The sequence below is a fragment of the Helobdella robusta genome (assembly GCF_000326865.2).
Source record: "Helobdella robusta unplaced genomic scaffold HELROscaffold_95, whole genome shotgun sequence".
In the NCBI taxonomy this organism is placed as follows: domain Eukaryota; kingdom Metazoa; phylum Annelida; class Clitellata; order Rhynchobdellida; family Glossiphoniidae; genus Helobdella; species Helobdella robusta.
In genome coordinates this window covers 178,698-193,146 of record NW_008705542.1, presented here as the reverse complement: position 1 = coordinate 193,146, position 14,449 = coordinate 178,698, and the positions used below count along the sequence as shown (strand labels likewise).

The window sequence follows — 14,449 nt, the reverse complement described above, 5'->3', positions numbered from 1 at the left end:
AAATGGGTATATAAATGGGCGATAATATGAAAAGATGGGCGAATGTTTTAGCGATACGACAGCCTCATTCGAAGCAGTCGCGAGAGGATGAGTGTGCGTGTGACTTACTGTCAGAGTATTTCAGTAGTAGTAGTAGTAGTAGTAGTAGTAGTAGTAGTAGTAGTAGTAGTAGTAGTAGTAATAATAATAATAATAATTATTATTATTATTATTAATTATTATTATTATTATTGTTATTATTATTGTAAGAAGAAGAACAAAAAGATGAAGAATAACAACAATTAGCGATTGCAACCAATTATGAAGAGTTAAAAAATGTCGTCTCATTAAACAATAACTATTTACATTATCATTTTTAGTGGTAGTAGCAGCAGCAGTATTATTATTATTATTAGTATTAGTAGTAGTAGTAGTAGTAGTAGTAGTGTGTGCGTGTGTGTGTCTAATCGTCTAGCCAATATTTTTGTAGTAGTCTATAAATAAATACAAATAGTTAGAAATGATGTGATTGTTTTGTTGTATGAATGCGCGTATAATGGTATGTGTATGTATATTTGGGTGTGTGTGTTTGTTTGCGTGTGTTTATGTGTGTGTGTGTGAGTGTGTGTGGTGTGTATTCGTCTGTGTCAAGTATGTGTGCTTACGTGTGTGTGTGTTTGTAATTTGCTTTTTGATGTGCTTTGATGTCATTGTTTGCAAGATTTTATAATCTGCAAGAATGGGTGGTTTGGTGAATGATAATAAGATGATAAGATGATAAGATGACGACGCCGATGATGATGATGACGATGGTGATTAAAAAGATAAGAAAGAATGACTAGATTGATAACGGATTAAACTTCAAATTTTTGAGTAAAAAAAAATTCTTTCGTCTGGTTAGTTAGATGGGTGACGCGATAAACGAACGAAGATGGTGATGTGATGGGTATGATGATGAGGATGATGAAGAAGTTGATGATGATGACGGTGGTAATGATGATGATGATGATGATGATGACACTAACAACAACAACAACAACAACAACAACAATAATGACAATAATGAGGACAGTAACGCTGACGTCTGATGTGAACGTTTTGATGACGACAATTAACATTTTTGGCTCGGAATCATCATCACCACCATCATCCCATCATCACTATTATCATTATCGCTAATGCTATTACAACAACAACAACGACGACACCAATAATAATAATGATAACAACAACAATAATTATTATAATATATCACAAAGAAAAAAGAAGCTAGATAGAGGAAAACGGACTACATCGCGAAATAAGTCAAAATAACTAGAGCTGTCATCATCATCGTCATCATCATCATCACATCGTCATCATCATCATCACATCGTTATCATCATCATCGTCGTCGTCGTCGTCTTCTCCGTGTTCGTCATCAAAATGACAAACAACACTTTAGAAACCCGTAACAAAAGTCATGGGAAAATTGAGACACCCAACTATAAGCATCATTACTATTACCGCTGCTGCTATAATAATAATAATAACAATAACAAAAATACTATTACTACTACTACTTCTTCTGCTTATAATATTGTCATTATTAGTAGTAGTGGTAGTAGCAGCAGTAGCAGCAGTGGCGTTAGTAGTAGTGGTAGGTGTATCGGTCACGATGATATAACCACAACTGCTACTATTGTCTAGTTAATACTACAATTAGAATTTTTTAACTAATTATAAATAACTCGAGGCAGTCAGACGATAATAAACAATAACATCGTTATCCAATCAACAACAGTATCAACAACAACAGCAACAACATCAAAAACATCAACATTAACATCAACAACAACAACATCAAAAACATCAACAACAACAACATCGACAACAACAACATCAAGAACCAACAACAACTACAACAGCATCAGCAACAACAAAGCCAAAACATCAATCACAAACACGCCAACAACAAGAGCATAAATAAAAATAAAAGAATACTTCAAAAAACATCAAAGTCAGCATCGTCATCAGCATCGTCATCATTGTCGTCGTCACCGTCATTATCACAAGTTTAAAAAAAAACAAAAATTAAAATAAAACGCCCAAAAAAATAAAATGAAAATTAAATAAAAATAAAATAATTTTCAGATTTTGTGATAAATCATTTTTCAAATTTTTAAAAGGCGAGCTTAATTATTTTTTTCATCACCCTGTTAAAAAGGTCCGCATTTCCAACATCATTATCACACACACAAACAAACACACACACACAAACAAACACACACAAACAAACACACACATACACACACACACATACACATACACATTTATTTTTTATTTTTTCATCAACAAAATAGGAAATGACCTAGCTAAGTTACATACATTTGATTAGATAACTTTATCATTATGTTACTTGTTTTTGTGTATCTGTGTACGTATGTATGTCTGCGTGTGTGTGGTGTGTGTGTGTGTGTGTGTATGTCTCTTTGTATGTTTCTTTTTATACAATATTAAAAAATAAACTGAGTACCTTCTACCTTTCGCTTAACAGACACAAAATAGTTAAGCTGTTGATAATGATGAATATTGATTGATTTATTTATTTTAGTTGTTCGTTCGTTCTCTCGTTCATTTAATTATTCATGCTTCCGTTCATTCATTCATTCATTCATTCATTCATTCATTCATTCATTCAGACATTCAGACATTCAGACATTATAAATAATAATAAAAATAAAATCAATAGCAGCCGAATAAGTTTCCTTTAATAATGCTGATAAGGCAGTAGTATTGAAACATACATTGATAAAGGTTAATTGGTTAGTTATATATGTGTCTGCTGTGCACTCACTCACTCACTCACTCACTCACTCATTCACTCACTCACTCACTCACTCACTCACTCATTCACTCACTCACTCACTCACTCCCTCACTCACTTACTCACTCACTCACTCCCTCACTCACTCACTCCCTCACTCACTCACTCACTCACTCCCTCACTCACTCACTCACTCACTTCCTCACTCACTCCCTCACTCACACTCACACACACACTCACACACAGCACACACACTCACTCACACATACACGCATACATCAATCCAAACATCCATCCGTACATGCATGCAAACATACAAAAATAGATACCAATTGTATGATACATACATGAGGTTATTAACCATCATTGCACGTTAATTGGTTTGGTATGTTTGGTTAGTATCTGTATGTATGTTTGTATGCACGTATGTATGTTTGTTTGTTTGTATGTATGTGTGTTTGTTTGTATGTACGTTTGTATTGTATGTATGTTTGTAATCAGTCTAAATCTAAACAAACATATGTTTGTGATTTGTAATAAGTTAATAAATACCAATATTGTTCTTGTTGCAGTTACGTGTTTGTTTATGTGTTTATACGTGTATTCATATGTTTTTTTGCATGTTTGTTTGTTTGCATGTATGTTTGCATGTTTGTTTGTTTGTATGCGTGTTTGTTTGTTTGTATGTGTGTTTGTGTACATATGTCTTCATCGCAGGTTTGTTGTCACCGCAACGATTCATCCACATCAGTCTATAAACAAACTCATTCTTACAAAACTGGTAATAATATAATGATGATGATGATGATAATGATGATGATGATGATGATAATGATAATGATGATGATAAATAATTAAATAACTATTTGTTAATTTATTTTTAGAAGTTTCATTAATGAAGAAAAATTCGGTGGCATCTCGTTACACGATCCATTTATTATTATTATTATTGTCGTTGTTAGTATTATTATTCGTTCGTTCATTTTTCATTTTTTCATTCATTCATTCATTCATTCATTCGTTCATTCATTCGTTCGTTCGTTCGTTCGTTCGTTCGTTTGTTCGTTCACTCACTTCCATTTATACAACCAGCATAAACACATCAACACAAACAAACAAACAAAAACAACAACAATAATAATAACAATAATCTTAATAACAAATGGCAAATAATTTTGTGGGAATCTTCATAAACATGGGAACCTGAAACTATGGAAAGAAAAAATATTTATATTATATTTTTATTATTTGTATTATTGTCTGTGTGTGTTTGTGTGTGTACGTATGTGTTTGTGTGTGTTTGTGTGTGTTTGTTTGTGTTTGTGTGTGGACCTAATAATTTTATATTATGTTTATAATTTGATGATAATTAGCTGCAGTTTATCTATTTGAATATTTATGATTGTGCTTACGCTAAAACTGTATTTGTCGGGTGGATGGATGGATGGATGGATGGATGGATGGATGGATGGATGGATGGATGGATAGATGGATGGATAGATGGATGGATAGATGGATAGTTGATTGAATGAATGACATAAACAATGAATGATTGAATGTAGCAAATGTTTCATTTCTTTAGCTAGTCGATTCTGCAAATTACTGCTTTACATTTTGTTTATTGATTATTCAACTAGAGAATTAACTAATCAGTTAATCGATCAACCAATTAATCACCCACTCACTCACTCACTCACTCACTCACTCACTCACTCACTCACTCACTCACTCACTAATTCAATCATTCAATCAATCATTCAATCGATCAATGTTACAACAAAAAATATAGTTTTTCAAATTAGCATCACGCTAATCCAACCAATAAGTTGGCTATTTATTTAATGTTTTTAAATGTTTTGTCTAAAATTCTTTTTCATCATCGTCATCGTCCTCATCATCACATCATCATCATCATCATCACCATCATAGTAAGTGAAACCAAACTGGTTGGAAGCCGACATTTAAATTTATTTATTTTAAGATTACTGAGAATGATGTTGATGTTGTTGATGGCGGTGATGATGATGATGACGACGATGACGATGATGGTGGTGGTGATAATGATGACTTAACTTAATTTGGCTTACTTTATAAAACCACACAACTTCAGAGCTAAGGCAGAAACGGAAATACAAAAACAACATCAACAAAAAAAACAATAATAACAATAATAATAATAATATGAAGAATCATAATAATAATAATAACTACTTACTAGCAATTACTTTGACTACAATTGCAACTGCATTAGCAAAACGTTCTTTGATAAATTTGCTTTTGGAATTTTTATAGGCCTAGCAAGTCTTTTATTCACTCACTCACTCACTCATTCACTCAATTTTTTATTCATTCAATCAATCGTTCAATTGTTAACTCATTAAATCAATCAATCTGTCATTCATTCATTCATTCAATCTCGTATTTGTACATATGTTTGTTCATGCATTTTTATTTATTTATTATTTCATTCATTCGTTTGATTCATTCATTCACTTATTTTTTCATCATCATCAACAACAACAACAACAACACACGTTTAGACGGCATTTTCCCCGAGATCGGGGGTTGCCGTTTGGCTACCTATGATGAAACCGAAATACCCCTCGACGCCATCCACATCTGTCGCTCGCCTCAGTATCACGCAACCCCGCTTTCACCCTGTCCTTCTCCACCTGCTCTCTCCATCCCAATCGCGGACGACCCCTTCCTACCACTCCTTCAACCTCGAACTCCAACGCTCGCCTAATCCCGACCATTTCATCCCTTCTCAACACATGTCCATACCACCGCAATCTCGATCTCCTTATCAATGTCACAATGTCCTCATTCAGTCCCATCATTGACATCAGCTCTGTACTACTCCTCCTATCCTTCACTTTAACCCCACACATCATCCTCACCATAGCTCTTTCAGCCCTCTGCAGTACACTTTCCTCCTCTCTCCTCAACACCCAAGTTTTACCCCCATATAACATCGCTGCTCTCACACATGCTTTATATACCCTCCCTTTCATCTTCACTGACCATTTCTTTCCACACAATACCCCACCCAGTTCCCTAAATTTCATCCATCCCACACGAAATCTAGCCGTAACTGCGCTCAAACATCCTCCATCTGCATTCAGCTTATCCCCTAAGTAAACAAAGCTTTCCACTCTTTCAATACCACCACTCTACCCCGTCCTTGCGTCCGTCCTATTAATCACACCATGAACACATTTCTTACATTTGAACGTGCCTTCCACCTTTTTCAGTGCCCCCCTCACACCACTACATCTCTTATGCACCCATTTCTGACATCCTATACTCAATACCGAGTTAGCCTTCACTCTCCTATCACATACCCCACAGGGGTCTATTTTACTTATCACTCGCTCCCCACCTTCCCCGCTCACCATTACCTTCGCCTTACCAATATTAACTTTTAACCCTTTCTTTTCAATAACACTTTTCCATCTGTCAAATTTTAACTGCAATTCTTCCATGCTATCAGCCATCAAGACTAAATCATCTGCATACAAAATCTCAAATAACAACCCCTCCATTATGTTTCCACACACAACATCCATCACAACAACAACAACAAAAACAACAACAACAATATGAATAATACCAACAATAACATTGCAACTCTATCTATCTATATTTGTTCCTATATAAAGAATGCCATTGTGGTAGCATTGTGCTATGTGGTTTTTTATCATTGTCATAAAAATAATAGTTATTATCATCGTTATTATAGTTATTATTATTATTTTTATTGTTATTTTAGTATTTTTGTTGCTGTATTGATGTTTGTATTTATTGCTACTGCTTGCCCGCCCTCTAAATCATTCATCCATACGTTCGTCCATTGATTCTTTCATTCAACCATTTATCAGTTAATTCATCCATTCATTCATCCATTCATCTATTCAATCAATCAGTCAATCGGAAGAACGCAGAGTAGAAGGATCTCGACGGCAATGCGAAAGTTTTTGTCCCGATCCGTCTGGAGACATCCGGAGACATCTGTCTGGAGACATCCGGCCCAGTTGATGAACAGACGCACTTATTTTTCGATATCATAGGTGCTAAAATAGTTGATAAATCCGGAGATCCGAGTGGTAAAATTTATACAAATCAAAATAGATCGTTGTTGTTGCAAGAGTATAATTCATTCTGTATTTTAGAGAATACTGCTAAGTACCCTTCTGTGCCAGACCCCAGATATTAATATGAACTGTTGGGCAGGGGCGAAATGATGGTCTTTATGGCGATTGTTTTTAACCACGGACTCGCACATACACACACAAACAAATAAACACACATAAACACAAACACACACACACACATACAGGCGCGCACACATATTGATGTATTCATGGTAAAAATATTTAACTTTTGACTAGACTAACATAAATTTTACAAATTTTTTATCTATTTCTTTTCTCTCTCTCTCTCTCTCTCTCTCTCTCTCTCATTTTCTTTTATTCACTTTTTTTCTTTATCACTAGTAATATTTATTAATAATTACAAAGCCAATAATAATAATAATAAACAGACCGTGGTCTCCAATGGTCCATCCTCCATTGCATGCGAATTCTTTTTTATTCCTCCTCCTCTTCCACCCACTCCGAAAACACCCACCCAGGTTTATGACATCATCGTCGTCGTCAGCAGCAACATCGTGAATATCATCATCATAACTCCCAATGATTATCTCGTCATCATCATCGTCATTGGCATCGTTCTCGTTACAAGTACCTCTGGTTTCGCACTCGTTGTCTGATTGGTCGGTCACTTGCATCACGTGACTCAGCAGGACATCGCGGGAATTCCCACTTATTGGCAAGTTTCGGTTCGCCGTTTTGTCTTTAGACGATGATAATGGAGAGAATGATGATGATGACGATGACGGTGATGATGATGAGGAGGAGGAGGAAGATGATGAGGTTGAATTCATGTAACGCATTTTCAAGTGCTCCCTAGTGACGTTGAATTATTTCATTACACTTCTAATGCTTATAATTTGTGTTCATTTGTTTACGTTTGTCCGTCCGTCGGTCTGTCTGCTTGTTTGTTTGTCTGTTTGCATGTTTGTCTGTCTGCATGTTTGTTGTCTGTTTGCATGTTTGTTGTCTTTTTGCATGTTTGTTGTCTGTTTGCATGTTTGTTGTCTGTTTGCATGTTTGTTTGTCTGTTTGTTTGCATGTTTGTTTGTTTGCTTAAAACATATGCCGAACATTAAGGATAGGATGAGAATGAGAAGATGTCCTATCGTTCGTCGCTTTTGCAGTGTTACCAATCAAATGTTGCTGATGCTCGTTATACTAATGTTGTTGAAAAAAATTTGCAAATTATTGTTGTAGTTGTTGTTGTTGCTGTTATTATTATCGTAACGATTGTACATTTCGTATAACATTTGTTGTTTTTAATCTCAGACCAATAACTATCCAGAAAAAAAAACCGTACAACTTTCAACGAGAAACAACATGACGTAGAGTTATTATTATTATTATTATTATTATTATTATTATTATTATTACTTCTATTAGTAGTAGTAGTGTTAATAGTAACAGTAGTAGTAGAAGTTGTAGTTGTTGTAGTAGTTGTACCACTTTGGTTAATATCTTTAGTATTTAAACTAATTAAATCATGAACAAGTTAACTGGTTTAAAAATAATATTCAAATATTAAATGTAATCCACAAAAAGGCATCTCGTTAACTTAACAACAGTGATGATGACGACGATGATGACGATGAAGATGATGATGATGTTGTTGGACGTGATGTTGTTGATGTTTGTGATGACAGTTTCAGTAACAATATTAACAATAAACTTTAAAAAACCTCATTTATAAATAAAATCTCAGTCATCATCTTCATCGTCGTCGTCGTCATCATCACCATCAGCACCATATAACGGTAAATATCTTATATGATATAAGTGCTGTGTATTTGTATGTTTATATACGCGAGTGTGTGCGTGCGTGTGTGCGTGCGTGTATGCGTGTGTGCGTGCGTGTGTGTGAGCGTCGATTAAGCATATTTACAGACCTACTTATATATATATATATATATATATATATATATGTGTGTGTGTGTGTGTGTGTGTGTGTGTGTGTGTGTGTGTGTGTGTGGTGTGTGTGTGTGTGTGTATGTATATATGGTACACAATTGACACTCGTTATAAGCAGTTATACAATGTTTTTAAGCTAAATCATTGATGCGTTATACCGTCTTTATCTTTTCAGTTGCTCAGTCATTCATTTATCCGTTCATTCGTTCGTTCGTTCTTTCATTCATTCATCGACTTATTTATTTTTGTTTTAATCGTTTGTTCAAACATTCATCGCTTCATACTTTCGTTCGTTCGTTTGTTTAAATATTCAATTGTTCATTCATTCATTCACTCATTCATTCATTCATTCATTCATTCATTCATTCATTCATTCATTCATTCATTCATTCATTCATTCATTCATTCATTCATTTTTTATTCGTTTGTTCCTTCGATCTTTTTCTCTTTCATTCATTCTTTTGTTGAAATATTTTTCATTCATTCTTACATTCATTCATTCATTCATTCATTCATTCATTCATTCATTCATTCAGTCAGTCAGTCAGTAAGTCAGTCATTCATTCATTCATTCAGTCACCTTATTTTTATTTCTATATTTATTCGAAATGAAAATTTTTTTATGACCTCTAATATATTTATTATATATATATATATATATATATATATATATATATTAATTATATATATGTATATAATTATATGTATAGTTATTTACATATATGTGCATATTATATATATATATATATATATATATATATACACACACATATATATATATATTTGGTATTTATTTAATTACCTTAATCTGAGATATCAACGAATCATAATTAGAACATAAAATAACAACAGCAACAATGATAATGATGATGATGATAATAATTTCATTGTTGTTATTATTATTATGTAAACTTTTAATTGCTCCATAACTGAATGACAACAGTTTCTAACACGCACACCCATGTGAACAATCGCACACTCAATTTAATAATTAAATATTTAGCATCTCAAAGATCTCTTAACTGACGAAGTGTTTGAATTCACTAGCAATACTGGAGTTCTAAGACAAGCACATTACAAGATCAGCATTTAAGAAGCACCAGGTGTCACTCGGCATTCCAACTCAAACCTTGCACCAAAAGTCTCCCTCTCTTGTTCTTATTAATCAATTTATATACTTAGAACTGACCAGTGTATATTCAATAGTATATATTAAATATTGAAAAAAATTAAAGATAGAAAAATCATACCATTAAAAATACAAATAACATTAACTCACATTAGGTCAAGCATTAGGACATCAGCTGATCAAACACATATTCATAATTTAAAATTCAACGACACTATTGTTCAATATTTATAGGAAGAGACTTCATTTATTCAGAACCATTGGTCAAAACTGACCAATCAGGCGATAGTAAACTTATATAGCGCTAATTAAATGTTCTCATCAAAGGCGCTATCATAAACATAGAAGCCTACAATACTATTAATAAGAAAAAAACCTAAGTAAAATTATCAAAGTTTAACGGTGAATAAATATGTTTTTAGTTCTTTTTTAAATGTTCTAAGAGACAGTCCGGACGATCGCAATGACTGGCAAGCTGTTCCACACGGTCGGACCTGCAACAGATACTCCGTGCACCAATCTGCAAGTGTGAAGCCGATATTGTCAACAAATTCATATCGTCTGACCGTAGTGAGACGACGCAGACATTTTTTTTTTGAAAATTTATTTACGATATACTCCGGTGACATCCCATTCAGCGATTTAAACAAGTACAGCGATTTTGAAGGTTACTTTTTTATCTATTGTCAACCAGTGTAGTTCCTCCAGGGTGGGCGTCACGTGATCAAACTTCATCCTGCCAGTTACCAATTTGGCAGCCCTGTTCTGAATCGACTGAAGAAGAGCAATTGACCTTCTTGGAAGTTTATAAAACAGACTGTTGCAGTAGTCCATTTATTTAAACTATAAAATACATACACATGTATAAATATATATTTAAGACGATAACGATGAAGACGATAACGATGATGATGATGATTTTTAGTTGACCTTGAGACATGAAGGCGATGATGATGATGAAGATAACGAAGATGTTGAGAGGATTAGGACAACGACGATGAGGAGGAGGAGGATGAGAAAATTTTGTGAAAAATTTGTATAGAATGAAATGCATGGGAACTGTGTTAAAGACGACGATGACGATGTTGTTGTCGTTGTTGTTGTTGTTGATTAAACATCATTATCAACATCATCATCATTATCAGTAACCTCGTTCTCATCAGCATCTCTTCTTTCTTATCCTAAATATTGGTACACTGATACAGATCAACCTTCCAAACGTTAATGGACTAAACACAACATCAACAACATCGACACAACACGTACTACTACTACTACTTTGACAATTACTATTGTTACAATTTCGAAAGCAACTACTGCTGCTTCTTCTGATACTACTACTATTACTAGTAGAAACACGAATAATAAGAATAATAATAATAATTCATATTTATCATGTCTATCAGCTGTGTACGTATCGTAAATTATAGTTATGAATCAGCGTTTGAATAATAACACCAACAACAACAACAACAACAACAACAACAATAATAATAATAATAATAATAACATCATCGCATTACCTACAGTTAAATTAAATCCTTGTTAATAATATTACGCATAGATGGAGATGTTATCAGTTATCTTCTATTATTTTATTATTATTGTTATTATTATCGTGGTTGTTATTGATATTATTGTTGTTGTTGTTGTTTACTTTTTAATGATTTATAGATTGGCATATAGTATTACACGCAGCTATTATTATTATTATTATTATTATTATTATTATTATTATTATTATTATTATTATTATTATTATTATTATTTATATTGTTATTGAACAGAAAGAAGTCTGTTCACGTTAGGATGATGATGATGATGATGATGATGATAAGTGGTCGAAAAATTTCTTGAATTGTAGGGAACTCATGGTATTATAACAAACACACACACACACACACACGCACGCACGCACGCACGCACACACACACACTCACACACACACAAACATGTTTCTTTCTTGTCTTCTAAATGTGAATTTATATCTCGTAGGTGCTATTTACAAGTTTTTTAATGATTGGAATGAATTAGTAATAATGATATTGTACAGTTCTAAAAATGCATCTGCTATTAAAAAAATAAAGTTGCTTAATTAATTAACACGTTGCAATTATAAAAATTTGAACCGAGATCTCAATATCGTTTCGTTATTTCTCGTTATTTTTGACGGCGTCTCGTATCGTCTCGTTTCATTCGGTGCAAAATTACGATATCGTATAAAATCGTTTCGTTTCAAAATAATAACGAGACGCAAATGCGTTGTTACGACACAGATCTATTTTTAGATATTTAGTATAAGTTGAGAGGAAGAAAAGAGATGAGATAGGAAGAGAGAAGAGAGAGAGAGAAATAGAAATAGAGAGAGAGAGAGTGGGAGATTATTATTATTATTTTGTTCGGTTAAAATGTTTTTCCGACGCTAACAGTCTTTGAATAAATGTTGAAAGAGGATTACGAGATAAATATCAAAAGTTAGTTGAAAGAAATTAGCATTCGTTTATTCGTTCATTTCATTCGTTCGTTAGATCGCTCGTTCTTTCACTCTTCATTCGTTCATTCATTCATTCGTTCGTTCATTCTTTCATTTATTAATTAATCATTCATTCATCATTGACTCATCCATCCGCCAATTCAACAACACAGTCGGTTGATCCCTCTCTCGTAAAAAATTTCAAACACAGTTGGATAAAATTGTCAATAAAATAATTACTGCAAAATTAAAGTTCATCGAAGTCATAAATTTTGATTCAATATACTCATATATACTTATGCATGTACGTACATATAAACAAACAACACACATATTCGTACAATCATTCTTCAATTATATAAATTTTTAAAAATCTTTACAATATTATATATTTTAGTTCCCAGCGTGAAACTATCTTAGAACTGAGAAATAGAGAGATAGAGAGAGAGAGAGAGAGAGAGAGAGAGAGAGATAACGTGACAAAGTTAGGATTAGGAAATATCAAAAGTCAAATTGTCGTTGCTTTATGATGAGTCTGGCTTACTGGGTGTGACTTCAAATTACACACAAATACGTATACATATGAGTATATAATTATATATAAAGATAATCATACATATGGGCATAGATCCTTTATGTAAGTAACTGTTTAGTTTCGTTAAACTAATTTTGGGAGCAATAAAATGAAAGAAACTTTTAACTTTGTTGATGTTCTCGCAAATTTTATCTCTCTCCTTCTTCTTCCTTACTCTATCTCTCCATCCTTCTTGCTCTCTTTTTTCTCTCTCTTTCTTCCTTGCTCTTAATTCTTTCTATCTTTCATGCTCTAATACATTGATATATTTATAAATTTATACATATCATCATCATCATCGTCATCATTAAAATCTGGTAAAATGAAGCGGAGTATTTTGGAAGATGTCAATAAGTATATTTCGAATCTTAACACTTATTAATTGTGTGTTACTGAACACAGGCTATGGCTCAATTGTTTTGGATGTGACGCTGATATAGTCAATTAAGATGGTGGTTTGTTGTAAGTTTCATGTGTTAATCAATATTCTGAGCAAGAAAATGCATTATTTGGTAATGGAAAACCCGACTTTTTAGTATAGAGTATCTTGGATCGAAAGAATGGATTATCATTATCATACTGAACACCATTAGTTCGATTTTTTGGATTTTGGCTCTGATACAGCCGATAAGGTTGGTACTTGATTAGAAAATTCATGCAGTACTCAATCTCCTAAGCATGAAAATGTATAATTTGCTAATGGAAATAGTGGCGTTTTTGGCGTATCATAATAGTGGCTAGAATCTACTGAATAGTTATCATTAGGTGTTATCTTCACAAACATCTTAGCTCGATTTCTTGGAATGTGACGCTGATATTTAGTGAACTGAGCTGGTAGTTTGTTCTTATTTTCAATTCAGAGGCGTCATTTGCGGGGAGGCAGGGGGGGGGGCAAATATTAAAATTATAAAAGTGTTAATTTTAAATTCTTTGTAAAAAGGATATAATAGGATATATAGTTTAGTAATTTTAAAACTTTAAAAATTTAGAAATTTTAAAAACTTTAAAAATGTAAAATTTATTATAATGTTGCACTGACGAGACTTGGTAGTCGAAATAGTACTATATGCATACACGTAGATAATGACATCTTCTGTAAATAGGAATTTTGTTTATAGTATTAACAAGTTAAGCTTGGTAGATCGGAGAATTATTCGAAGAATCGAGAAACTATTATATAGATTGAGTACTGTAAAAAACGCCGTGATCTTTATTAATATATATATATATATATATATATATATATATATATATATATATATATATTAATAAACTTACTTTATTAATATATATATATATATATATATATATATATATATTAATAAACTTACTTTATTAATATATATATATATATATATATATATATATATATATGTTACATGCTAAGTCATAGATCACATAAGTTCGCCCCCCCAACCAAAATCTG

At 32.8% G+C, this 14,449-nt stretch overlaps 1 protein-coding gene across 1 annotated transcript; it reads right to left on the bottom strand.

Moving 5' to 3' along the window:
- Positions 1-6,707: 6,707 nt before the first annotated feature.
- HELRODRAFT_182904 (hypothetical protein) lies at positions 6,708-7,739 on the bottom strand (the record flags this gene model as incomplete). The annotated part of the gene is made up of 2 exons (XM_009033621.1): positions 6,708-6,835; positions 7,331-7,739. The coding sequence occupies 2 exons, from the start codon at positions 7,737-7,739 to the stop codon at positions 6,708-6,710; spliced, it is 537 nt and encodes a 178-aa protein (XP_009031869.1).
- Between the last annotated feature and the right edge of the window lie 6,710 nt (positions 7,740-14,449).